Source organism: Mixophyes fleayi, chromosome 9, assembly GCF_038048845.1.
Source record: "Mixophyes fleayi isolate aMixFle1 chromosome 9, aMixFle1.hap1, whole genome shotgun sequence".
Taxonomy (NCBI): Eukaryota; Metazoa; Chordata; class Amphibia; order Anura; family Limnodynastidae; genus Mixophyes; species Mixophyes fleayi.
Genome location: NC_134410.1, coordinates 17,052,237 through 17,079,123, shown reverse-complemented (window position 1 = coordinate 17,079,123; position 26,887 = coordinate 17,052,237). Strand labels below are relative to the sequence as shown.

Here is a 26,887-nt window from a genome sequence, read left to right as displayed (position 1 = left end):
TAAGTGCTTCCTAAAAATCTATTGCTTAAGTGCATTATGCCCACTATAGCCAGCCAGGCCTAGTGCCCAGATAAGACCAGGTCTTATCTGGGACAAATGGGGAAGTATGGAGGCGCAGAAGGGGTGTAGTCTCTAGGAGGCCGTAACTAAGCGCCTGGGAATCTGGGCCGGTTGGCCATCTCTATGTTGGTGGTATAGTATTAGCTTGGCAGCTGAATATGCATTGGCTTCTTCGCTACCATCATTTATACAATTTAAACTGTGATTTTAGTTAGCCAAAATTTAAATCTGTGTCCGTGTCTTATTTCAGGTTATTAATTATATATCTTTGTGATGTGATGGATAGAAGCCGTTAGGTGTTTATTATTATTGTGTGTTTCTTTAACTCTTTATTTGTTTCTTATTATTTCTTGAAACCATTGTACAAATCTTAACACTGTCCATGTCACATGACGACCTGTCCACAGACAAACATGAAGACCTGTCCTCGTACAGACAGACATGAAGACCTGAATCGAACCTTGATACATTTACCTCCTGGACTCATTCACTAATGCAGCCATTGCAGGTCCAGCAGCATTCTCTCCCTCTCCCCATCCCCTGAAGGCACAGCCACTTCAGGCTCCAAACACCACAGGCCTTCCGGAGACCCTTTTAATGGCAGCCCTGTCCCGGGGCAATAATTTTTCCACATAAATATGTACAAGTCCCCCGGTTTGATTCTGAAGGGCAGCATTACAGAACAGATCTACCTCACTCCAAGGACAATGCCATCTTAAATTCCACCATTTAACATTGTGGCTTCTCATTGTCATTTAAATGTCTACTAATGCCGCTGTCTGTAGTTGTCCACTGTTGTCTTAATGAAGAATTTTGGAAATCTGCCACCCGTTCATTTGCTTTCTCTAAATTCAAATAAAAAAATAATTAACCATACCTTACGGTTCTATAACTTCATCACATAGCATAAATCATCATCCATCATATTTCCACCTATACCTGTATTCTTCGCCAGGTCTAAAATCTGTCCTGTTAATTTCTCAGAATGTGAACTTTCAATTGCATTGTCAAGACATGTTTTGGGCAACCAAATCTGCATTAATGTAAGTGCTATACATACTTACATGTGTGGGAAGTATTAAAGTAATTTTATCGTTTTCAAATAAGCATTGCCCAAGCGATTGTATTGTGTTTCTAACGCACAAAGTGATTTATTTTAGCAGATGTAAATAGTCAACAATTCAATACATTATTATATTATGATACAGTACAGTACAGCACAGCCAATACCAAAAGATAAATACATACCAATGCAATCGCATGCGCTCGCTGCGCACCCACGGGACCCGGTGGACAGTATATCTGTTAGAATACTGTGTCATAGTTGACTGAGGCCTGGATGCACAGCTATGAATATATATACAGTCAGTGTTTCATTGTGAACAATAGAGATGACGTAGCTTGCTTCTATAGGTCCAGACACAGGGTGGCTCCAGGGTAAACAGTTCATAGGCTGATTCAATCTAAGGAATCCAAAGGAGGGGGTCGTCTCTCCAGGGGGTCTGCCCCTTTCATAGCCAGCATCATACAAAAGGTTTATTCCCTAATATCAATAACTAAAGTATGCAATGTGCGATCACTTCGCCGACTGCACCGGACAGCTACTGATGAATAGGGCTTCAATATGATATCAGGCATGACACCTTTCCTATAACCTAAACCTTTAATAACACTGAAGTGTACATATAATCAATGTCTATATATATATATATATATATATATATATATATATATATATATAAACTAATAATAAATCAAATGCTATCTGCTTATAAATTACAGTGTAACGGAACCAATATGAATATGAATTGTATAAATAACTAAATGTTGTAATGCGAGTGTGTGCGTGCGTATTTTACAATGCGATCGCATCACGCCACGTGTTACGTGGCGTACGCTTCGCAATACGCACGGCAAACCAATATTAAACCAATATACTTTCGTTCATCCAATTATACGACTTCGACAGAAGGGTGACTTATGGCCTATCTGAACTGTTTATTTTACATATTTCTTACACATCACTAATAGAAACATATAAATATTATATATATATATATATATACTGTACATTCCATTTTTATATACATGGGTCTCGGAGAACACCTCCGCTGCAAGTCTCGAGCAGCGGAGGTGAAGTTTCCACAGGGGGAAATGATTTTTCAGCCCTCCCTCCCCATAAATATATACGAGTCCCCTGGTTTCATTCAGAAGGGCGCCACTATGGCACAGAGCCTATCAGTAAAACAAGGTAATGAAAGCCATGCTCTTGGCAACCAAGGAATACTCTGGCAATGTACTGTATTGTGTGCATAGTCTTTGAAGGCTTTTAGTATGGCCGCTGGCCACCTTCATCTCTCAGTATCCTCATGTATTTATATAGCAGCAAGGTAACGAAAGCCATGCTCTTGGCAACCCGATGAACACTCTGGCAATATATTATATTCTGTGCGTAGTCTTTGAAGGCTTTTAGTATGGATGCAGGCCACCTTTGTCTCTTAGCATCCTCATTTATTTATATAGTGACAGCAAACTAGGTAGCTCTTTACAATTTGGTATCTACTTGTCTAAAAATCTACTGATGCCTCTGTCCATCTAACGACATCAGATTGTTATTGCCTCCTCACTATCCATAATGTATGCTGTGTAAAGTTTCAAATTTAGTGTGTACGTGGAGTTTCAAAATTTTTAACTCTTGCACCTTACACTAATTTTTTTTGTTGTTTAATTTATCCAATGGTTTGCTTCAGTTGGTGGCATGGCAGATGACATTTTTTTTGCAGTCACTGCAATGTTCTACATGCGGTCGCTGAACGTGGAAATGCCCAGAAAATGCCCACACACGCAAATACCCTTTTTAAATATAGATTTCACTGAATGACTTTCCAAAATGGAAAAGTATCGAAAAGTAGAAAAGATTAGAATATATAGCGCTTTTTGGGGCTGTGCAGCTACTGCATACCCTCACTCACAAACCAGGTTTTTTTTTAATATGGAAGTCACTGAGTGGCCCTTTCAAAATTGACAAGAATTGAAAAATAGGAAAGATTATAATATAATAATATATAGTGTTTTTTGGGAGTGTGCAGCTGTGTGCTGACCTTCACAAGCAGCCTTTTTTAAATATAGATTCCACTGAACGACCCTTCCAAAATAGACAAGTATTGCAAAATAGAAAAGATTACAATATAATATTATACAGCCTTTTTTGGGGTGTGCAACTGCTGCTGAATCTCACACACAAACATCCAGTATTTTTCATAATTATTTCAGTTGTCACTGCCCCATAAAAGATTACTTTCACTAGAAAAACTTTCAATTTTAAAAGAAAGAAATCTGTTTGTTTTTTGGATTCTGCTACTAATAGTCAGATAGCAAAAGCACACTGTTTTCCTCAAATAAATAAATCTACTACTTAGTCCAGAATGATATCTATCTAACTTGGTCTGTATATACTGTCTAGTACTATTATATATATGTAATGCAATGCATTAACAACAACCAGTAGCCACTAGTAAGTGTAAAGTATATTTAAGATTGAAATTAAAAGCAATTGATCAGCAAACGATTGTAGATGTCTATTATCTACAGAACTGCTTTACAATAATGACAGGATTCTATTGTTTTCTATGTCCCTGGTTCACCCTGAACGCTATTTTATGAGCAAAGCAGCCAGGTAACCTCCTCCCTACATGCTGTCTGTTCTAAGATGGCACTTTAGGAAACGAGGGAGGACTATATATACAAAAGATGGCAATCCAAAACCCGCGAGAGTTTTGCAAAAAAAATACAGAGAAATTAAATTTCACCTCGTTTTGAGATCCGAGTTTGGCGGGAGAAACCGAGTCACAATTAACTTTACTCGGATCCTCAACCTTGGATTTCAAGTAATCCGAACCGCTTATCCCTAACACATATGTCTGTAGTGGCGCATAGACAAGCATTGCGGGCATGCGCATTGCAAATTTGCCCAGTTTACACTACGCAAAGTGGCGTAAGTTCAACTCTGCATCAGGCCCATAAAGTCCTTTCTATAAACATTGAATTTTCCTATTATTTTCCATTATGTATATTTTCTATGTCAGATGCAGGGCCGGGTGTACAGTTTTGGACCCTTAAGCCCGTTGTCCTGTTCCCTTCCCCTCATTGCCCTGTTTGTTCACCGCCTTCCTATTTATTATTACAATGGGCTATTAGAAAGAAAAAATATAATAATACAATTAGAATGAATAAATAAATGCTACTGAAAAAAATATATATCTGTTTAAACTAAAAGCTATTCCAAATAGGTAAATACTATTTAAAACAGTGGTCGGAGTGGATATGTAGAAGTGGCGGTATGGACAATGTAAGTGAATGGTATTTGCAGCAGGAGAAGTGGCGGTATGGAGAATGTAAGTGAATGGTATTTGCAGCAGGAGAAGTGGCGGTATGGAGAATGTAAGTGAGTGGTATTTGCAGCAGGAGAAGTGGCGGTATGGAGAATGTAAGTGAATGGTATTTGCAGCAGGAGAAGTGGCGGTATGGAGAATGTAAGTGAATGGTATTTGCAGCAGGAGAAGTGGCGGTATGGAGAATGTAAGTGAATGGTATTTGCAGCAGGAGAAGTGGCGGTATGGAGAATGTAAGTGAATGGTATTTGCAGCAGGAGAAGTGGCGGTATGGAGAATGTAAGTGAATGGTATTTGCAGCAGGAGGAGTGGCGGTATGGACAATGTAAGTGAATGGAATTTGCAGCAGGAGAAGTGGCGGTATGGACAATGTAAGTGAATGGAATTTGCAGCAGGAGAAGTGGCGGTATGGAGAATAGAAGTGAATGGTATTTGCAGCAGGAGAAGTGGCGGTATGGAGAATGTAAGTGAATGGTATTTGCAGCAGGAGAAGTGGCGGTATGGAGAATGTAAGTGAATGGTATTTGCAGCAGGAGAAGTGGCGGTATGGAGAATGTAAGTGAATGGTATTTGCAGCAGGAGAAGTGGCGGTATGGAGAATGTAAGTGAATGGTATTTGCAGCAGGAGAAGTGGCGGTATGGAGAATGTAAGTGAATGGTATTTGCAGCAGGAGAAGTGGCGGTATGGAGAATGTAAGTGAATGGTATTTGCAGCAGGAGAAGTGGCGGTATGGCGTACCACCATATACCCCCCACTTCCACCACTGATTTAAAAGAAAAACCTCATAAACGTAACAAAACCAAAAACCATGTGAACTATGACCTGAGTGAGAGTTGGGGCTGACATTACTCTCTTCTCCGGAGGAAGGAGAGATAGCATCTGAGACTATGGGCCTACGTGGCCTGCCCACAAATCGTGGCCTCACCTCTTGTGGTATTTTGTGTTTACAGTATTCTTGAAAAAAACAACAAACAATTAGCAGCATTAATTAGGTATTTATTAGTTCAGCATATGATAATCACAATAAGCAGGTTTATATAGTGACACATAGACTCTGAGCTGTGTAACATGAGACTTTACCTGGCTGAGCTGCTTTACACCAATCACTATGTTATTAGCAGAAATGTTACATAATCACTGTGTGTTATACAAAGAGAGGAGGTCTATTGCTTCCTATGTGTTATACAGAGAGGGGAGGTCTATTGCTGTAAATTCTCTATACTACGGCATATGTGTACAGTCCCTATTTTGACAGGACTGCCACCATTTGTGGATGCAGAAAAGGGTGTGGTTACATCATAATGTGGGAATGGTTTGGATGGAGCTGGGCGTGGTTTGGGTATAACTGGGTGTGGCTTCAGTGGATCATGTGAGGCACTTGTTTGTGTAATGATTTTGCTTTTTAAAATGTTGGATTTACACTAATGATTTTGTTACTGCACTTTGTATAGTAGAGGATATATTGCTTCCTATGTGCTATACAGAGAATTGTTTATCTGTAGCTATGTGCTATACAGAGGAGAGTCTATCTGTAGCTATGTGTTATACAGAGGAGAGTCTATCTGTAGCTATGTGTTATACAGAGGAGGGTCTATCTGTAGCTATGTGTTATACAGGGGAGAGTCTATCTTTAGCTATGTGTTATACAGAGGAGAGTCTATCTGTAGCTATGTGTTATACAGAGGAGGGTCTATCTGTAGCTATGTGTTATACAGAGGAGGGTCTATCTGTAGCTCTGTGTTATACAGAGGAGAGTCTATCTGTAGCTATGTGTTATACAGAGGAGAGTCTATCTGTAGCTATGTGTTATACAGAGGAGGGTATATCTGTAGCTATGTGTTATACAGAGGAGGGTTTATCTGTAGCTATGTGTTATACAGAGGAGTGTCTATCTGTAGCTATGTGTTATACAGAGGAGAGTCTATCTGTAGCTATGTGTTATACAAAGGAGGGTCTATCTGTAGCTATGTGTTATACAGAGGAGAGTCTATCTGTAGCTATGTGTTATACAGAGGAGAGTCTATCTGTAGCTATGTGTTATACAGAGGAGAGTCTATCTGTAGCTATGTGTTATACAGAGGAGAGTCTATCTGTAGCTATGTGTTATACAGAGGAGGGTCTATCTGTAGCTATGTGTTATACAGAGGAGAGTCTATATGTAGCTATGTGTTATACAGAGGAGGCTTTATAGTTTGATTTGTCTTAAACAGAGAATGATCTATTTCTTCCTTTGTGTTATACAGAAGAAGTTTTATCTTCAGATATGTGTTATACAAAGGAGGGTCTATCTTTTCCTATGTGCTATACAGAGAAGGGCTTATCGCTTCCTATATGTTATATAGAGGAGGGTCTATTTCTTGCTATGCATTATACAGAGGTGGTTTATGTCTACCTGAATGTTATGCCCGCAGGGGAAATGGAAACAAGCCCCAATCTTGCAAATTTTAGCATCTTCCTATTCTAACAAAGTGTGTAGGTCTTATACGATTGCAGGTTACACATATTGAAGAATAATAATAATGTCCAGAATAGGTAGTTCTATCGCCTTTTGTACATGAAGTGAGATGAAAATCTGTGCCACTTAATTTATTTCTCTGGTCACTGACATTATTACAGATGTCTTTTACATCTATAGTTTTTGAATGAATGAAGGTATTGAAAGGCTTGAGCTGCCCATTTACAACAGACCATGATGGTTCGTTCATGGCACTGGTACAGTTGAAGCCTATATGTGATAAGTTAGTAATGTGCTTTGCAGAGAATCTTGGCCATGTTTCACACGACAGCTGGGAGATGTTGAAGAGGATCCCAAATATGATAAGAAATGTTGCTGCTGAGGACATCTTTGCTGGAGGTACCTGAGAAGAGGAACACGGGGGTGAGGTGACAGCTGGGACAATCTGAAGCATTTTAGACAAGATATTTTGTCAGCCAGAGAGTTACAGTCGTGGAATTAATAACAAATGATCTGTTGCTTATAGTATCTTATATACAATACACATAGAGACAAGCTGGCCCCACCCATAGACATAACGTAGGCTGACTTAGATCACAAGTCACATATATATAAAACCCCTCTGGTGTTGTTAGTCACACCTCCCAGTGACTAAATGTGTATCCCCGACACAAGTACTTAGACTAGAAGTGGTTGCTTAGCAACATAAGGCTGATATAAGGTGATCCGAACCTGTGTGGAGGGAGAGTGACAGCCGGGGCACCTGGGACAGAGCAGAGAAGCTCCTGGATCCCCCCCCCCCCCCGGCACTCTGGTGAGCTGGTCCATGGACGCTGACACGAGGGACATATTAGGTTGAACACACAAATGAAGTTAGTGCTTGTAGGACACAGGAACTGTGAATAATGTGTCCAGCCACAGCCACACCCTTGGGGGCACCATGGGTTTCTCGGTGCCCAACAGAGACCAAGGGTTAAAAAAATGGGAACTGGTCCCCAATTGTTTCTGGAGTAATTCTGTCCAGACATAAATACTATGATGGGACAGTGTAATCTGTCAGTATGTCAGACATGTGGATTGCAAATTGCAGGAGCGCCAGAGTGTTACCTGGGCCGTGTTTGGAGCAGCAATGTGCCAGGCGCTGGGATTTGTAGTGCCACTTAACCCAGCTAAGTGGAAAGCGAGGAGAAGGATACCCAGCATGAGAAGTCCCAACTACATTGACTTGTGTATAGTGAACTTCTTTAAGTAGTGGGATGAGCAAGGAGAGGCAGACTGTCTGTGCGAGAGATCCCGCTCCCCTCAGAGCTTGGTGCTGAGGGAAGGGTTCCACACTGGACAAATGCCACCCACAGCTTATTGTATTGCTTAGAGGAGCAGTGTTCCCGGAGGGGCCATTGAGAGTCAAGATGGCGCCTTTCCAATGTTGTGTATAGTGATCCGGGCCGACATAAGGGGGGTACAGGGAGTACAGCTGTATGGGGCCCAACAGCGTATGGTGCCCCATCAGCCCTGAGCCCCCAAAAAATGGTGGGGAGCCTCTGCAGTGGATTAAGGGAGGTAGCGTAGAAGAGAGCGTGACAAGGCAGAGAGGCGCCCGCAGCATCGCTGACAACATAGAATTAATAAAGTCACAACGCTGTCAATGGAAAAGAGCCGAAAGGAGACAGAAAGAAGTAGCAGAGAGTTAAGTAAACTACTACAGGGGATAGGTAGAACCGGGGATGGGTGCGACTGAAACGAACGGGGAGAAGGAAAATGTCGGGTAGAAGATTATTATAAAAATTGGGGTGGGTGGAGAAGGAAGGAGAGGGGCCCTGCCTATTACATTTGTATTGGGCCCCGTAATTTCTGGTGGCAGCCCTGATAGTGATGGCTCATGAGAGCCAGAGAGGGGCGAGAAAATACAAGTGAGCCTGCGGAGTCGTCTTTCCCTTGTGCTTCGTGTCAGGACATTCCTAAGCAATTTGAGGACTTTATGGTTTATAAACCAAACAAGTTCAATTACCAATAGCGATCTCCATTACTTGTCACTTAGACAAATGGAAGAGTAATATTACATTTTCACACTTTATTCTTATTTGAAGACACTGTAGCCGTGAACAGGACTTTAATGAACAGAGATCACTTACAGCAAAAGATTTAGAAAAAGGGAATATCCAGAACCGCTCAGACAATGTGCAGTCACCAGAAAACAACAATTAGAAAGATAGTCTATAGTAAGATACAGAGATACATAAAGACCAATCAGAAAACTTCCCATGCATTATGGAATTAAATGGTTATGAGATCAAAACATTATAATCAAACATTGGAATGTGTTGTTTAGAGATCCTCATCTAGAAACAGTTATCACAGACAGACACCTATTAGTCTAATAAAAACTAAGGGCCTGATTCATTAAGGATCTTAAATGAAGAGGATCCTTATTTCAGTCTCCTGGACAAAACCATGTTACAATGCAAGGGGTGCAAATGAGTATTCTGTTTTGCACATAAGTTAAATACTGACTGTCTTCTCATGTAGCACACAAATACTTGATAGCTTATTTGTACACTGAAATTTAAAGTTGATATGTGTGTGTTACATGAAAAAACAGTCAGTATTTAACTTATGTGCAAAACAGAAAACTAATTTGAACCCCTTGCATTGTAACATGGTTTTGTCCAGGAGACTGAAATAAGAATCCTCTTCATTTAAGATCCTTAATGAATCAGGCCCTAAAACATTAATTTATTTATTAAATCCCAGTTGCTTGAACAGGAACACAGAACTAATAACTGTCCTGGATCCAAAATACCTAATTGAGGACAGAGCAATGTAGGTAAACATGGCAGCATTAGCTCCAAGTCACTTCTGGGTTCTGGTAACGTGTACATATACAAAATCAAGAGCTTCATAAATTAATCATTCATCATTTTCTACACTGATTCCCAACAGTCCATCGTGTAGGGTCATTCAACATTCAGTCACAGAGAGCGGTGACCTCCCACAGAAGCTGCCCCAAGGGAAATGTTCTGCAAATATAAACTCCATTATCTGTTATTATCTTTCCCATAAGGAATTAGCCCCTATCTCATCACCATAACATGTATTATGTTTTTTTATTACTGTTCCAACTTATGATGGGTTTACATAAATGTTCCTGTTCTCTGTTATCTCTATATACACAGAGTATGTTCAAGGGTAAGGTCTAACTAATAAATTATTGTCTATTTGTTACCCCCCAAAACTAAACATTAAGTCTCTGCTAGAAATCTATTTTACAGACAGCAGCATAAACAAGAGGGGAGTCAGAGCAAAACAAACTGTATTAAAATTATGCTTTTTAGATTACTGAATTGTATAATCCTCTAGTTTCTGCAATAAATGGATATATATATATATATTAATAATATTTCTTTAATCTACTCATCTAAGGATCTCACCTTCTGGGCAGAGTTCTCTATTCTATGGCACAATGACACTGTGTGACTGTAAACAAACAAACAAAAAAGTAAAAATGGAGGAATATACACTCAAAACAAAGCATAACTTACTTACGTAGTATTACCTTATACATGGGATAATGCCCTGTCTAATGTAAAGTATTAGAAGTTACCATGTGCTTCTGTGACCATATAAAAGCACAAGGCTGCAGGTTGAGTCTTTTAGGCTTGTTACCCAATGGTGTTCCATTGCTGTGTGACACAACTGCAATGTATGCACCCACATGTTATAATAAAGCCCACGCATTCATACTTACATCTGTGTGTGTGTTGTATCACTTTTGCATCAAGGCACTTTTTTAGGGTGCTACTTGCTTTAAATCAGTGTCCATTCATATGTAATGGAAGACATTGTGCACATAACCACTAGAGACACAAGCAGTTTGATCAGTGTTGTGCTGTATTTTTCCTATTGATTTGTATGGTCCATTCATTAATTTTTATGCAGTGGTGCACTACACGTAGAATCCTCTTTGAAATGAATTGGCCATAAATATCAAGGGAGCTGCACAGCATTGTCCAAACCTATCCGAAAGCTAAAAAAAAGTTCGGTCTTGAGATTATTATCTTCCATCAGATCGTATATATTTTAATATTTCAGGGAAGAGCCGAGGTCAGGTGTGATATAGGTGAGAGATACAGAGGTGAGGGGGGGGGGGGCAAATGTGGCACAGGAAAGGTACTTTGCACGTCCCCTATATGACAATACCACTCCTCCTCTGCTTCTAACCCCGTGGTGAATCTTACAATATTTTGGTCCTCTGACCAAAAAATGTATTACCCCCCCACCCCTTCCCTGGACAATAAAGTAAACAAAAAAACTTTTGGCTGCTAAGAAGCAGAAATAAAGCTTTAAAACAATATTTTAAGATTCCTAAACTACAATAAAGGTTTGCATTATGCAAACGGTATTCACATGCTCGGAGCTAGTTTATAACAAACCGTTCTATTACACAGAGCCAGGGAATGGAGTCATAATGAATATTCTAAAACATACACTAATTACTACTAAAGTATTCTACCTGAAAACTAAATAATTAGAATCATGTACATCATTGGTACACAATTATACTAGAAACAGAGAAACATAGAATTTGATGGCAGATAAGAACCACTTGGCCCATCTAGTCTGTCCATTTTTTTAACCTATGGTAACCTCAAACCCTATTTGATCATTTATTCTTTGTAAGGATATTCTTATGTCTATCCCAATCATGTTTTAATTGCTCTACTGTATTAGCCTCTACCACCTCTGATAGGAGGCTATTCCACTTATCCACTACCCTTTATGTGAAGTAATTTTTTCTCAAATTTCCTCTACTCCCCCCCAGTGTCAGTGCATGTCCTCGTGTTCTAATACTTCTCTGCCCCCCCAGTGTCAGTGCATGTCCTCGTGTTCTAATACTTCTCTGCCCCCCCAGTGTCAGTGCATGTCCTCGTGTTCTAATACTTCTCTTCCCCCCCAGTGTCAGTACATGTCCTCGTGTTCTAATACTTCTCTTCCCCCCAGTGTGAGTGCATGTCCTTGTGTTCTAATACTACTCTTCCCCCCAGTGTCAGTACATGTCCTCGTGTTCTAATACTTCTCTTCCCCCCCCAGTGTCAGTACATGTCCTCGTGTTCTAGTACTTCTCTTCCCTCCAGTGTCAGTGCATGTCCTCGTGTTCTAATACTTCTCTTCCCCCCCAGTGTCAGTACATGTCCTCGTGTTCTAATACTTCTCTTCCCTCCAGTGTCAGTGCATGTCCTCGTGTTCTAATACTTCTCTTCCCCCCCAGTGTCAGTGCATGTCCTTGTGTTCTAATACTTCTCTTCCCCCCAGTGTCAGTACATGTCCTCGTGTTCTAGTACTTCTCTTCCCCCCAGTGTCAGTGCATGTCCTCGTGTTCTAATACTTCTCTTCCCCCCAGTGTGAGTGCATGTCCTTGTGTTCTAATACTTCTCTTCCCCCCCAGTGTCAGTACATGTCCTTGTGTTCTAATACTTCTCTTCCCCCCAGTGTGAGTGCATGTCCTTGTGTTCAAATACTTCTCTTCCCCCCCAGTGTCAGTACATGTCCTCGTGTTCTAATACTTCTTTTCCCCCCAGTGTCAGTGCATGTCCTCGTGTTCTAATACTTCTCTTCCCCCCAGTGTGAGTGCATGTCCTTGTGTTCTAATACTTCTCTTCCCCCCAGTGTCAGTACATGTCCTCGTGTTCTAATACTTCTCTTCCCCCCAGTGTCAGTGCATGTCCTCGTGTTCTAATACTTCTCTTCCCCCCAGTGTCAGTGCATGTCCTCGTGTTCTAATACTTCTTTTCCCCCCAGTGTCAGTGTATGTCCTCGTGTTCTAATACTTCTCTTCCCCCCAGTGTGAGTGCATGTCCTTGTGTTCTAATACTTCTCTTCCCCCCAGTGTCAGTGCATGTCCTCGTGTTCTAATACTTCTCTTCCCCCCAGTGTCAGTGCATGTCCTTGTGTTCTAATACTTCTCTTCCCCCCAGTGTCAGTACATGTCCTCGTGTTCTAATACTTCTCTTCCCCCCAGTGTCAGTGCATGTCCTCGTGTTCTAATACTTCTCTTCCCCCCAGTGTCAGTGCATGTCCTCGTGTTCTAATACTTCTCTTCCCCCCAGTGTGAGTGCATGTCCTTGTGTTCTAATACTTCTCTTCCCCCCAGTGTCAGTGCATGTCCTCGTGTTCTAATACTTCTCTTCCCCCCAGTGTCAGTGCATGTCCTTGTGTTCTAATACTTCTCTTCCCCCCAGTGTCAGTACATGTCCTCGTGTTCTAATACTTCTCTTCCCCCCAGTGTCAGTGCATGTCCTCGTGTTCTAATACTTCTCTTCCCCCCAGTGTCAGTGCATGTCCTCGTGTTCTAATACTTCTCTTCGCCCCAGTGTCAGTGTATGTCCTCGTGTTCTAATACTTCTCTTCCCCCCCAGTGTCAGTACATGTCCTCGTGTTCTAATACTTCTCTTCTCCCCAGTGTCAGTGTATGTCTTCGTGTTCTAATACTTCTCTTCCACCCAGTGTCAGTGTATGTCCTCGTGTTCTAATACTTCTCTTCCTTTGAAGAATGTTTCCCTCCTGCACCTTGTTATAACCCTTGTGATATATGACAGTTTCTGTCATGTTCCCCTTCTCTGCTCCAAACTATATATGTTAAGATCGTTTAGTCTTTCCGGGTAAGTTCTGTCATATAGGCCATGCACCATTTTAGTTGCCCTTCTTTGTACAGTCTCTAATGTATTTATATTCTTCTGGAGATATGGCCTCCAGAACTGAACACAGTATTCTAGATGAGGCCGTACCAATGACCTATACAGTGGCATTATTACTTCTTTCTGCTACTTATTCCTCTCCCTATGCTACCAAGCACCTGACTTGCCTATCTCATTGCTGTGTTACATTGCTTACCTGCCTTTAAGTCACCTGAAATAGTGACTCCTAGATCCCTTCTCTCCTCAATAGTCATTATAGTGCCGTTAATACTATATTTAGCCTTTGGATTTTTGAGACCCAAGTGCATAATTTAGCATTTTATGGCATTAAACTGTAGTTATCACTGTCTTGACCAGTCCTCTAGTTTACCTAGAACAGTGTTTCCCCATCCCAGTCCTCAGGGACCCCTAACAGTTCATGTTTTCCATATCTCCTTGCTGGAGCACAGGTGTATTCATTACTGACTGACACATTATGAAAGATCCACAGGTTGTATAATTATTTAATCTGTGATCAGGAAAACCTGCACTGTTAGGGGTCCCTGAGGACTGGGATTGGGAAACACTGATTTAGATCATCAATCATTTGTTTTACCCCTCCTGGTGTGTCTATTATACTGATTACATAATATGCTGCTAATGATAATGTGAGTTATATACACAGCACAGGCCTAAACTACAATATTGACGATTAAGAGAAGATTTGATATTAAATGACAATTATCCCCTCAAAACAGTACAATCACAGTCTTACCCTGACTTTCCGCTGCAGATCTGATGAAAGTAAAACGAGTGTTCTGTCGATCTTTATATTACACCACACTTATATATTATCTTATTGTTGAATTAGTGACAATGTTTACTCATCAACATTACATTGTAACAACTCAGACCTTCATGATCTGTTACTATTAACTAATGTCTGGTTAGATTTCCCGGTAATTTGGGGAGTGGGAGTTATGGGTACAGAGCATCCTCCCTCCCCTTTCCCATCAAAGTACATAATTTTATTCACTGCTTTCGTTAAAAAAAACATTATGCAATTTATAATACTGTTTTGTGGACTTTGCTCTGTTTATTTGCTTTACCTGTTTCAGCTCCACTTGAACGTTCTGTTTTTTTACATCAGATATTTTCTTGTTACAACTTGTGTCAGCATATTGTCTCCAAAAGACAAGCTGGTAGGCCGAGTACCTTGGCATTACAAATTCTGAAATAGCGATGTTTCAGCCAGCCGCGTATCGTTTCTTTAACCAGTTCAGCAAAACAGAATGAGAACATTTCATGGAATCCTCAACCATGTGTCTGTTTGATAATAGAGGTTTGGAAGCCATTTTAAGTAAGCAGCTTAGAAGCCATTTTGTTTTACTTAGAGATGACATAAGATATGAATATATGGGTGTGTTATGAATTGCCGAGTCCTACGTTTGTTTGAAAAACATGTTTGCTAAGTAAAATATTCATGTAACAAGCTCACAGGGGGTCTTATCAGTAGTATAAGTCAGTGCTATTTTTTTGTCATAGAACACACCGGAACTGAGTTCCGGCTCCTTTTTTAAAATTAACTTTTGAGCATTTGATATTTGGTCTGCGTGGACTTGAATCGCCCTGTCAAGCGTAGCAGATCGGCGGCAAAATCATTAAAATGGTGCATGCGGGCTGCTTGTGTGTCGTGTCTGATGCATGCGTACATCGTCCGCGCTGGTTGTGATGGTACTGCTTGGCTTGTGGTGCTGCTCAGCTTGTGATTGGTTGTGTGGTTTCGCGCTGAGAGCTTACTTCGGGCGGTGACCATTATGTTTCGTTGCACAACTGACGCGTGTGGGTGTGTGTACAGTGATTGACTACGTGATGTGAGTTTCCGCACATTTTTCTTACAAAAAAAGCACTGGTATAAGTCATTTGTAGTAAAGCTGAGATCATCTAGCCTCTAAAGGGTATATATACTTGAACATTTAAACAAGAGATCAGCTCTGACTCCTGATAACCATCTATCATGTTCTACTGAGAGCTCCCGCTGATTATTGCCTATGCTGTTTGCCGTGAGATGATATCTCCCTAAATGCCACAATAACGTTGATTGTGACCATTTTAAAAAGCAAAGTGAAACTGAGTGTCGAAAATATGGGAACATAAACATTGGTGGACGGGGGGTGACGGCAGCTGGATTTTTAATTAAGGACGATTTTGTTTATACCTACCGCTTATGAATCTGGTGTGGAATTCGACGGGTGCTTATTAGCCTAGGGCGGTCTGAAGCCTTAATCAGGCCCTGGACAGCATGTCATATGTGGGGCACAACCACCCCATGTGTAGGAATACTGAAGAGCCCGACAGTGTGGGTGGAAGTAGGTAAGTATGGGGGAAGTGAGGGGCTTCTGTTGTTAGAGATCACTGTTCTTTTACGTGTTGTCTAAATATTTTATGAGCTTTCTGTGAATCAATTTCTCCTAATGGTTCCTTAATGATAGTACACATACACCCTGCAGTAATCACATGTGATTGCAATCCATTCAGTTGTACGATGTAATAAAGGTTTCCCAATGGCTATGTTATAGTATGGAGTCTATGTGGAGCCTGATGTGAGCCTGAGATGTGATAATATTTTACAGATTTACATTGGGCCATAAGGTGCTGAGTATGAAAGTAATATGCTGGGTATGTCCTATAAATGATTCTGAACTCCTGGTCAGGTGTTAACATTTCATCTGTAATTAATGAATACAAATCCCATCTAATCGTTTAATAGTGGGTGGGAGCTATTCATTTTTTGCCGGGGTGGTGGCTATTTAATAGTGGCGTCATGGTGGTACCTGTTCATTTAAGGTAGGCCGATGGGGCTACTAATCTAATGCTGGGGTGATTTGGGGGTATTAATTGAATGTCAGGCTGAATGTGAGTAGGAGTTGGAATTTGGGAATGTGTGAACTAATTTTTAATATCAGGCATGTTTTGGGGAGGGGATAGGTTTATTAAATATGAATGCTATTAATTTAATGACGGGGCTGGTTAAGGGGAGGGAGGCCTAGAGTGTTCACTCATTGCTAGGCTTCCCGTATATCATGTACTTATCATTTTCATCAGTGCGCCAACAGGATCCTGACAAGCAGCAACGGAGATTAAGCCGCCAGCAGCAGCAGCAAGTAGTACAATTTGCAAGAACCAGTAAGAGAGAGCAGGGCAGTCTGCCATCTGCCCTGTTTCTGGTAGGGCAGTCCCAAATTTGGTTGACTGTCCCGACTGCAGGGACAGTTGGAAGGTATGTCCCAATCCACATTGCTCTGCTTGTGAAAGGTTATGGCTATACACACAGCAATGCTGTGTGAACTATTATTAGGTGCACACAGCATTGCCCGTGTATATAGACAGCCCCTTACATGCTGGTCATGCCCACTCTGGCAGCATCGTATGGAAACCCCCCTCTAGAAATTCTGTATTTGCCCCTGTACATAAGGGCTTCTTATTGTGTAAATATTTGTCTGGTACCTTTGACATCAGCTTGTCTCAAGGTCTTCCGGTTGATATTACAGTAATTATGTACACATGTAACAGTTACAATTAGTGTAATGATACTATAATAAAAGAACATGGGTCCAGTTTTCAAATTATAGACAAGCACAATAGGGGGTAAAGGGGGAAAGGGTGGGGAAAAAAGGGGGTGCAGAAGTTCACGGATAGTTAGTGGGTGCTGATGAATAGAGGAACCAGGGTATAAAGAACCTGTTCTCTAAAAGCAATGGATTTAGCTAAATTGGGAAAAAAGATGTGAGAAAGGACCACTCAAGGGGGTGTTAGGCATGAGAAGGGCACTTCTATCTTCCCTAAAAAGCCATAGGGCCATAAGGTCACTAGCGACTGACTTTGACCCGGACTAAGGGCTGTTTCCCATCCTAGTTGTTGGATAACTTCCAATGGAGCAAAGTGACTATTATCAGTAAGGTGAGCTAGACACATTATACCAATGCTGGACCAACGTCTAGAGAACCCAGATGTATCTGAACGGGAAGCTGGGGTTATCCCATATGGCTGTAATCAGGGAGATTGTAGGGGAGAGTCTAAAGTACTTATAATTTTAAACATACAGTATATTTTTATTTAGTAATAACTGCTAATATGTACTGTTTCCCCACACACTCCAAAATATCTCTTTGATTAGCAGTAGTAGAAGAAGCGTTTTTTCTAGTGCTGTACAAGCACAGAGGTGTTTGGGGGCAGCTACAATTGTTATATCACTACCTTAGGTATCGATTGTTCCCCACACCTCTTAGATTGTAAACTCATTTGGGCAGAGCCATCTTTCCCTTGTGTTTCGTGTCAGGACACAAAACACAATAAGTGAACCTGAGACTTTTTGGTTCACTTATACAAAGACATATCTGGACGAGGACACACCAAAATGACAGATAAGCTTATATATTTTCTTCTTCTGGTACGCACATTTGTATTGGAGTGGTATATGGTGGAGGGTTCCACATATTTGAAGATATTACACTATTTGGTGATTTTTTTTCTGTTTCTCCTGATGTCCACGAGAGGACTCTGATATCCAGAAGGATCATCTATTCAACATAATCAGTTGCTGAAGAGTCTATCATATTCCTCTTTCTGGTACGCATACATTTTGACTGTTTGAATATATTAAAGGCGACTACTTCATATTTTCTTTGGAACTATAATAAAGGTTTGTTTTAAACAGACGGTATTCACATGCTCACAGCTAGTTTATAACAAACCGTTCTATTACACAGAGCCAGGGAATGGAGTCATAATGAATATTCTAAAACATACATTTATTACTACTAAAGTATTCCAGCTGAAAACGAAAGAATTATAATCATGTACATCATTGGTACACAATTATACTATACTGATTGCATAATTTGCTGCTAATGATAGTGTGCGTTATATACTCAGCAATGTTTTAAACTACAATATTGATAATTCAAGGAAAATTTGGTATTAAATGACAATTAAACCCCCCACAATTTAAACTTTATCATTTGAAGCATGGTATATTACAATTACAGTCTTACCCTGACTTTCCAATGCAGATCTGATGAAAGTAAAACGCGTGTTCTGCCAATCTTCATATCACACCTCACTTATATATTATCCTAATGTTGAGTAAGTGACGATGTTTACTCATCGATCTTACATTGCAACAACTCAGACCTTCATAATCTACAAGAAATAAGCGTACAACCTGGAGCGCCCCTAAAGGTGGCTGCCTAAGAAAAGTATCTGGAATGTCACCTACAAACCACTAATATATGAAAATAGCAAGAAATAAACTTCTCTAAGCACTCCCAAATAAACCACAGTATAATCAAGTCCATATTTGAAATGAAAACTTATTCCCAAAAGTCCAATTTTTGATAAAGTCCTTGATAAAGACCTGTGTAATGTCGAAACACGTTGTATATCTAACCTCCAGTCTGGGACTGACTGCCTTGCTCTTAAAAGTTCTCGTCACAGCAAGTGGACCCTCTGTGGAAAAGAACTTTATTACAAGCCTTCACCATGCGCCAAATCTGGTAGGCGGCCATTACCTGGCATTGGAGAGTCATATCAATATATGTTTTTATGTGCAGTAATTTTGCTGTTTATTAAATAAAAGTGGTATTGAAGGTAATACACTATTGCACTATCTTTTTCTATTTTTCACATATATCCATTTTATGAATGCGAGTATCCCAGGACAACCTCTACATTGACATTACAACGGAAGTATAGCCATTATTTGTGGATTGAAAAACAAGAACTTTTCAAGAATTGGACTTTTGGGAATAAGTTTCCATTTCACAATGGACTTGGTTATACTGTGGATTATTTGGCAGTGCCTAGAGATGTTTATCCATTTCTTCATAATCTGTTATCCATTGACCAAAGTCTGTTTAGTTTTCCTTGTAGTGGGGAGTTATGGGTGCAGAGTACAAACTCCAGACAGATAAGACCATGGTCGGGAATCGAATTCATGACCCCAGTGCTAAACGAAGAAGACTTCCTATTGGACTACGAGGAGAATTATTTTTTATTATTAGTAAAGTTTCAAACAAGGGAATTATGGGGAGTCTTTTATTTCAAGACAATTTTATTTAATCCTTGTGTTTGTGATTATTTACTTGATTCCACTACTGTAGTACAATGGACCTTACTATTGTCCACTAAACTAACAACATTGCCATTATAGGGGTCCTAATCCTTATCATTACCCCTTCCTCCACTGGGCAGAGAGGCAGTGAAGAGCCACAGTGCTTTTCAGTGCAGGGATGGTGGTCTGTGGAAGTGGGGGCATGCTGCTTTTTGGCATTGCTGGCTTCCCTATTATAGGGTGAGCTTGCCCAACCTCTCTAACCTGGTTTCCACTCTAGCAGTGGACATCATACTCGCCGCCCATCCACTTTAATGGAAACTAGTACAGTGAGTAAAGCGCTGGGGCCGGATATGGATTTTAGGATGGGACACACTGCACCATTTATTCATTTGTTACAATTCATAGCGATTCTACTTGTACCTTTCTTTCTTTCCTTAATTCTTCATGTCCCTGTTTTGCATTTTCCTTTTTTCTCCACATTCCAGTGCAACCATACAAAGCATTTTATGATGACATACATATGTCTTTCTCATTCTGCTTCTGTTCTGTTTTCACTCTAAATCTCCCTTTAGACGTTATGAGGCTGTTGACAGGTAAATTGGAAAATCCATGGGGAGAAGAGACCAATTCTATCTCCAGTACTGCATTTTAAAAGCATTTCATAAACTCTCTTCTCATTGTTATTAGTTAGCATAGTGTCCACTTCTTAGTTCATTTTTAAAACTATACACAGTCCTCCTTACTATTTTTGTAACAAGTGCTACTTTACTCTCAGATTAGCATCTTTCTACTTCGAATAGGTGTGAGAATTATAACAAAATTTAACAGTAATGCTAAACATGTTTCTATTAAAATGTTTCTTCAGTGTAGCGTCTTTTGGATGTTAGATTCAGACGGGATGATCTGGTTGGCATGACAACCAGAAGGTGTGGTTTTTGTAGAAGTTATTGATTGGCTGCCAATGATTGCTTTGATGCAGCACCCTTGCAAGTTTAAGTTTGGTTTTCAATTGGTCAGTTTTAATAAATCACAGGTGTTATTAGATTTTTGGGAGGAGGGTGAACACATTTAATGCATACTTGCCAACTTTTTCTCGTTGGCTTCAGGGAGATCCCGGGGGAGGAGGGAGTGCGGGGGTGGGGCTTGACGAATCGCATCATTTTGGCACCACCCCCTAAATGATTGCCACAATTTTGGGCAATTACAGCAGGGGGCGGGGCTAAGGTGACACGTCATTAAGCCCCGCTCCTGATCTATTGCGGGTACGAGAACTGGGAGGTTGCCCTGCTCTCCCGAGAGGTCTCCCAGAAATGCATTAAAGAAAAGCAGCTAATGAATCTCTAGAGACTGAAGTGTCTTTTACATTTCTGTCTCCATTACTGAAGTCATGTTGTCAATCTTTGATTAAATCTTGGTCTCCATGAAAATGGCCACCTCCATAGGCATCAATACATGGAAATAGGACACAATTTCTGAACAGTGTCATTATGCCACAGATGGCGAAGCCAACCACGTTTTGAACAGGTTCAGGATCAGGGAGAATGCCAGACTCTTCAGGGAGTGAGGGAGATCACCCCTATTTCAGGGAGTCTCCCTGACATTCAGGGAGAGTTGGCAAGTATGATTAGCAAGTATGACTACTAAAATCACCATTACTATGCATATGATGTAGCCTGAAAAAGGAACATGAGCTTGGTATGAACTAACAATTATGTTACTAAGCAATATGTCCCTAGAGTGCCCTTTTTATGTGAAACTTTTTGTCTATTTTCGTAGATATTTTTGGTGTACCTGGGCATAATCAATATTTTTTAGTATTACCTGTCTTTAACTTGATATACCTGAGTGAGGAGGTGTATTCATAAGCCAAAAAAGAGTGCTATTGCCATAGTCACCAACCTGATTTGGTGACCTCACAAGGAGAATAATGGGAGGAGGAAAATCAGTTTAAAAGACCTTGGAAAAAACTATTATCCACTGTCATTTCTTTGAGCGTCAATTTAATATTAAAGATTGGTGCATTTTTCCAATTTTTCCCAAGTACAGCTAAAGAACCTGAGGTTTCTGTTTCTGTTTTTTTCCTTTATGTTTTAAGAAACTTGTTTGCATTTTAATACAATATGTTACATTATGAATATACCTTTTTTGCATACCTTGAGCATTGTGCCTACTTTATCATATTAAATTAAATTTAATTACGTTTTGTCTTTATGTTCTTGATGAATTTGTGTGCTAGTTAAGCTCGGTAATTTAAAACACTGTATAAATAAAGTACAGTGGATTGTTTGGCTAAGAATAACTCTGGTTAATTTAAAGTCTTATTGTAGTGGGATATAAGTATAGAGAGAACCTGAGAGCTTCCACAGAGTACTAGCTTTGAAAATAACTCTTGGAGGTGGCAGTTTTTGGACAAAGATAGCAAGCGTGAAATAGCATCTTAGGGTATCAATCACTTTGAGGCAAACTAAGTGGTTTCGTTCTGATTAAGTCTTTGCAGCACATGTCGTGGAGGCTAATGTGAGTGTGGGTTTGTGACATCCATTTCATCATCATTCATCATAATTTATTTATATAGCGCCAGCAGATTCCGTAGCGCTTTACAATTGGGAACAAACAGTAATAAAACAATACTGGGTAATACATACATACAGAGAGGTAAGAGGGCCAGACAATGGTTTGATACACAAGGGTAAGTGCTACATCATATTCGATATTTGTCCAGCTACAATGCAAAATTTACAAAGTATTTAGTGGGCTGTATGCGTCACACAACTATGTTGATCAGAGGATTGTTGACTTGTGTTAGCTGTGTAGAGGATGGTAATAGGGTAACCTAGGAAGATTAAGAGGGTGGTAGAGGAATATTATAAGCTTGCCTGAAGAGGTGGGTTTTCAGAGAACGCTTGATGGTTTGAAGGCTAGAGAAAAGTCTTGTGATGCGAGGGAGTGAATTCCATAAGGTGGGCGCAGCCCCAAAAAAGTCCTGTAACCGGGAATGTGAGGAAGTGATGATAGTGGAAGAGAGACGCAGATCTTGTGCAGAACGGAGGTGTCGAGTTTGGAGATATTTTGAGATAAGTGAGGAGATGTCGGTGCAATATTGTTGATGGTCTTGTATGTTAGTAGAAGAGTTTATATTGGATGCGTTGAAAAACAGGCAACTGATGTAGAGACTAACAGAGGGGCTCAGCATTTATACACCGTACTTCTAATTTCAGAACAAAATCAACACAACAATAAGGAACCTGTTAGTTTACTCACTGTTTGATAATTGTTTATAGACATTATGGGACTGATTCATTAAGGGACATAAACAGTGATTTTGTGCGCACAAGTACTCTGAGCATGTCCAGAACCGCACCATACACCCGTGAATCCAGCAACCTCCAATTCATCTTCAAGCGTAAAGTACACTCACTACAGCCTTCGATTTCAGGGCGGGAATGTTGCGGGGAAAGGGCGTCTGTCTGTAGTCAAAAGTCAAAGCACGTTAAAGCCGTGCCAATCTCAAGCGCACGCAGCAGCATCCAAGTCAAGCGCTGGGCATCTCAAAGATCCTTGTATTTAAGCCCTAAATCTTGCTCCAGCCACAGGTCTAGTCTGTCGATTACTAGAGATGACAGCTGAGCATGTATGCTAGGACGTGTATTTGCAATCAGGAGCAACTGTATAAATTTATTTAAAGTACTGTTTTATTTTATGTTTTATTTTGTCATTAACGACTATCTTATTAACACGGAATATTAACTTTATAATTTTTTAAAAAAATTCTGTGTATTCATTTGTCATTTTATATTCGCCGTATGAATTGGATATAACCTGCAGTATCCTCTCTAGTAGAGCAGAGCAGATCTACATGTCCACACCGGTCCCATAGACAGGTAACGGCGCTGTTACCTTCCTTTTGTAAGAAGTGATCAAAGCTACTAACTTCATTCATCATTTGTATTTGGTTCTGCGCATGTGCTACCTGTTACCTTCGCTTATGACCTTCTACCTGTTCCCATTGGCTCTAAGCATTTTGGAGCACTATTTAAACCTCCCATGGTTTCCTCCCCTTTGCCTGTTCTTCGAGTTACTCTCAGTAGGATTTGGCTTCCTTTGGTCTGACTCACCTGTTGTCTGCTTGCACGTCTGGAATCAGTTATACTCCTCGCTGCTACTGCCGTTTGTGAACTACCTGTTGCACCTGTATTCATCGCTGCTGCTCGGAATCACCATCTCCCGTTCAGCTAGCTCGATACCACCATTACCTCTTCATTGGGATTGCCGCTGTACTAACAACGGACTCGTTGCTTTGAACCACCATGCACCGATCAGCTAAGTTCTATTCCTCCTTTACTTCCACATATTGAACGGTTGCTAATGAACTGCTTGTTGCACCTGTACTCATCACCGCTGCTTGGAATCACCATCTACGGATCAGCTAGTTCAACATCTCTGCTCTTTCTACATTTGAACTACCGCTATGCCAGTAACTCATCTGCTATTCTGAATCACCATTCATGGATCAGCTAAGTTCTATTTCTTTGTTACATATATATATATTGAACTGTCCCTGTACCAGTAACTCACCTGTTGCTCTGAATCATCACCTACGGATCAGCTAAGATCTATGCAATTACTGCTTTTGTTTGAACTGCCGCTATGTCAGTGATTCTATCGCTATGTTCTGAGTTAATATTTACAGATCAGCTAAGTTCTACTTCATCACCAACTTTGTCTGAACTACCGCTGTATAAGTGATTCACCTACTATGCTTTGAGTTACCATTCTCGGACAAGCTAGTTCTATTTCCGTTATTACCATTATTAAACTGTTGTCCTATTAGTATTCCTTGCAGTTTCCATGAGATACCAATTGTGGATTAGCGAGTTGTATCTCATTATGACTCCTATCTGAACTGTTGCCGTGTTAGTGATTGTCTGCTGTTGCCCTGAGTTACTTTCTACTAATCAGCCAGTCCTATACCGTTATTCCTTTCATTCAACTGTTCTGCATTAGTATCTACCTGCAATTGTCAAGATGTGTCATCTGTACCCCTGCTATCATATTTCAGCATTACTACTACTTGTGTTACCACTGAGCCAAAGACTATTAGCTCGTGCATCCAGATTCTCTCTGACCATTTGTATCAACCCATTGTGTTTTAAGCTCCACTATCTACACTGCCGTCACTCATTCAGGAGACCGCGACCTGCGGGATAGGAGCAGCGAAACCCATACCCTCTTGTGGGGGTCACTGGCGAAAACCTCTTACCCGTTAGGCTCCGCACTCCTGAGTGAGTTCTATCTTGGCAGAGACAAGGGATCCACTAAAATATATTCAGAACCATGACAGTAAGAACAGGCCACATGTCTGATCCCCCGGTGGAGCATTCTGCGAATGATGTGCTACAGCACCTCTTAGCACGGGTTGAACAGCAAGATAATACACAGCGCCAGCTTCTGCAGTGCTTCCAGGCTCTTGCTGGTCGCCTTGATACACTTCAAGCAACTCAGCCAGTGGTTTCCGTTTCTCCTCCTGAGCAACTTCTTGGGCATCAGGCCTCTTCTGCAACTTCCTCAACGCTCAGATTACCCACTGCAGCTAAATTTGATGGGGATCCAAAATTTTGTCGTAGCTTCCTTAATCAGTGTTCAATTCAGTTTGAACTTCAACATCAAAATTTCCCTACTGACAGGACTAAAGTCGCATATGTGGTTTCTTTATTGACTGGCCAAGCTTTAGCCTGGGCTTCCCCACTCTGGGAGAGGGATGACCCTCTTCTCAGTAACTACGCATCCTTCCTGCTGACTTTTCGTCGGATTTTTGATGAACCTGGTCAACTCTCTTCTGCTTCTGCGGGTATCCTCAGGCTACACCGAGGGAACCATTCTGTAGCCCAATACGTCATTGAGTTTCGCACACGATCTTCTGAACTGTCCTGGAACAATGAAGCATTGGTGGCTGCCTTCTGGCAGGGGTTATCAGATCACATTAAAGATGTATTGGCATCCCATGAGCTCCCTACCACCTTGGATGCCATTATATCTCTGTGTAACAAGGTAGACCTACGCTTTAGAGAGAGATTGGTGGAGGAGGTGTCCCGACGCCTGACCCATAGACCAGTTCCAAATTCTGTGCCGCACCCTTCTATTGTTAATGAACCTATGCAAATTGGGAGATCCCGTTTGACTTCTGAGGAACGTGACAGAAGACACCGAGACAGACTATGTATCTACTGTGGTGAGTCTGGTCACTTTCTAAATTCTTGTCATAAGAGGCCAGAAAATGCCAAACCCTGATCTGCTCTGGGGAGGTCAGATTGGGGCTCAGCAAAACCTCCTCTTCTACTGTTTGCACTATTCCTGTTTCTCTACAGTATGACTCTTTGAAATATTATACCCAAACTCTAATAGACTCTTGTACTGCCGGGAATTTTATTTCACAGAGTTTAGTTACTCAATGGTCTATTCCCACGATCTCCTTAGAATATTCAATTGTCATCACAGCCATTGATGGATCTCACCCTTTGTGTTGGAGCATTACATTCAGAACACATCTCTTTTTTAGTGTTACCTTGTACTACCTCTCTAATCATTCAAGGCCTTCCCTGGCTCCAGTTCCACTCTCCACAACTAGACTGGAATACTTCAGAGATCTTGGCCTGGGGTTCTCGTTGTGCCTCCGAATGTCTAACGAAAGTGAGACCACTCCATTCCTCTGACATTACAGTAATCTCCGATTCATCAACTCTGCCTCCTCAATATCAAACCTTTGCTAATGTTTTCGAGAAAGCTCATGCTGAGATTCTTCCACCTCATCGTCCATGAGATTGTCCCATAGAGTTAATGCCAGAGAAGATGCCACCTAGAGTTTGAGTTTACCCTCTCTTTCAACCCAAGACCGAAGCCATGTCTATCCACGTCAAGGAGAAAATTCAGAGAGGGTTTTATTAGATCTTCAGTTTCCCCTGCTTGGGCCGGCTTCTTTTTTGTGAAAAAGAAAGACGGTTCTCTACGTCCTTGCATAGACTATCGCGGAATTAATTTAGTGACCATCAAGAATCGCTACCCCATCCCACTCATTACAGAATTATTCGACCGGATCAAGAATTAAAATCTTCACTAAGTTAGATCTCAGGGGAGCATATAACCTTATTCGCATTCGATCTGGAGATGAGTGGAAAACAGCCTTCAATACCCTCAATG

General features: G+C 40.9%; 1 protein-coding gene across 2 annotated transcripts; it reads right to left on the bottom strand.

Moving 5' to 3' along the window:
- Nucleotides 1-355: 355 nt before the first annotated feature.
- LOC142102095 (uncharacterized) lies at nt 356-14,455 on the bottom strand. 2 transcript variants are annotated; one of them, XM_075186653.1, is made up of 3 exons: nt 14,354-14,423; nt 10,336-10,381; nt 356-7,310 (listed from the first exon to the last, which is right to left on the bottom strand). In XM_075186653.1, exon 3 carries the CDS (start codon nt 5,435-5,437, stop codon nt 4,361-4,363), a length of 1,077 nt encoding a protein of 358 aa, XP_075042754.1. In that variant the 5' UTR covers nt 5,438-7,310; nt 10,336-10,381; nt 14,354-14,423; the 3' UTR covers nt 356-4,360. The 2 variants fall into 2 exon arrangements, with proteins under 2 accessions (XP_075042754.1, XP_075042755.1); XM_075186654.1 differs by lacking the exon at nt 10,336-10,381 and having other exon boundaries at nt 14,354-14,455.
- Nucleotides 14,456-26,887: the final 12,432 nt, after the last annotated feature.

Excerpts from the sequence above, each read along its gene's own strand:
- LOC142102095 (XM_075186654.1), bottom strand. The coding sequence starts at position 5,437 with ATGCTGCTAATTGTTTGTTGTTTTTTTCAAGAATACTGTAAACACAAA.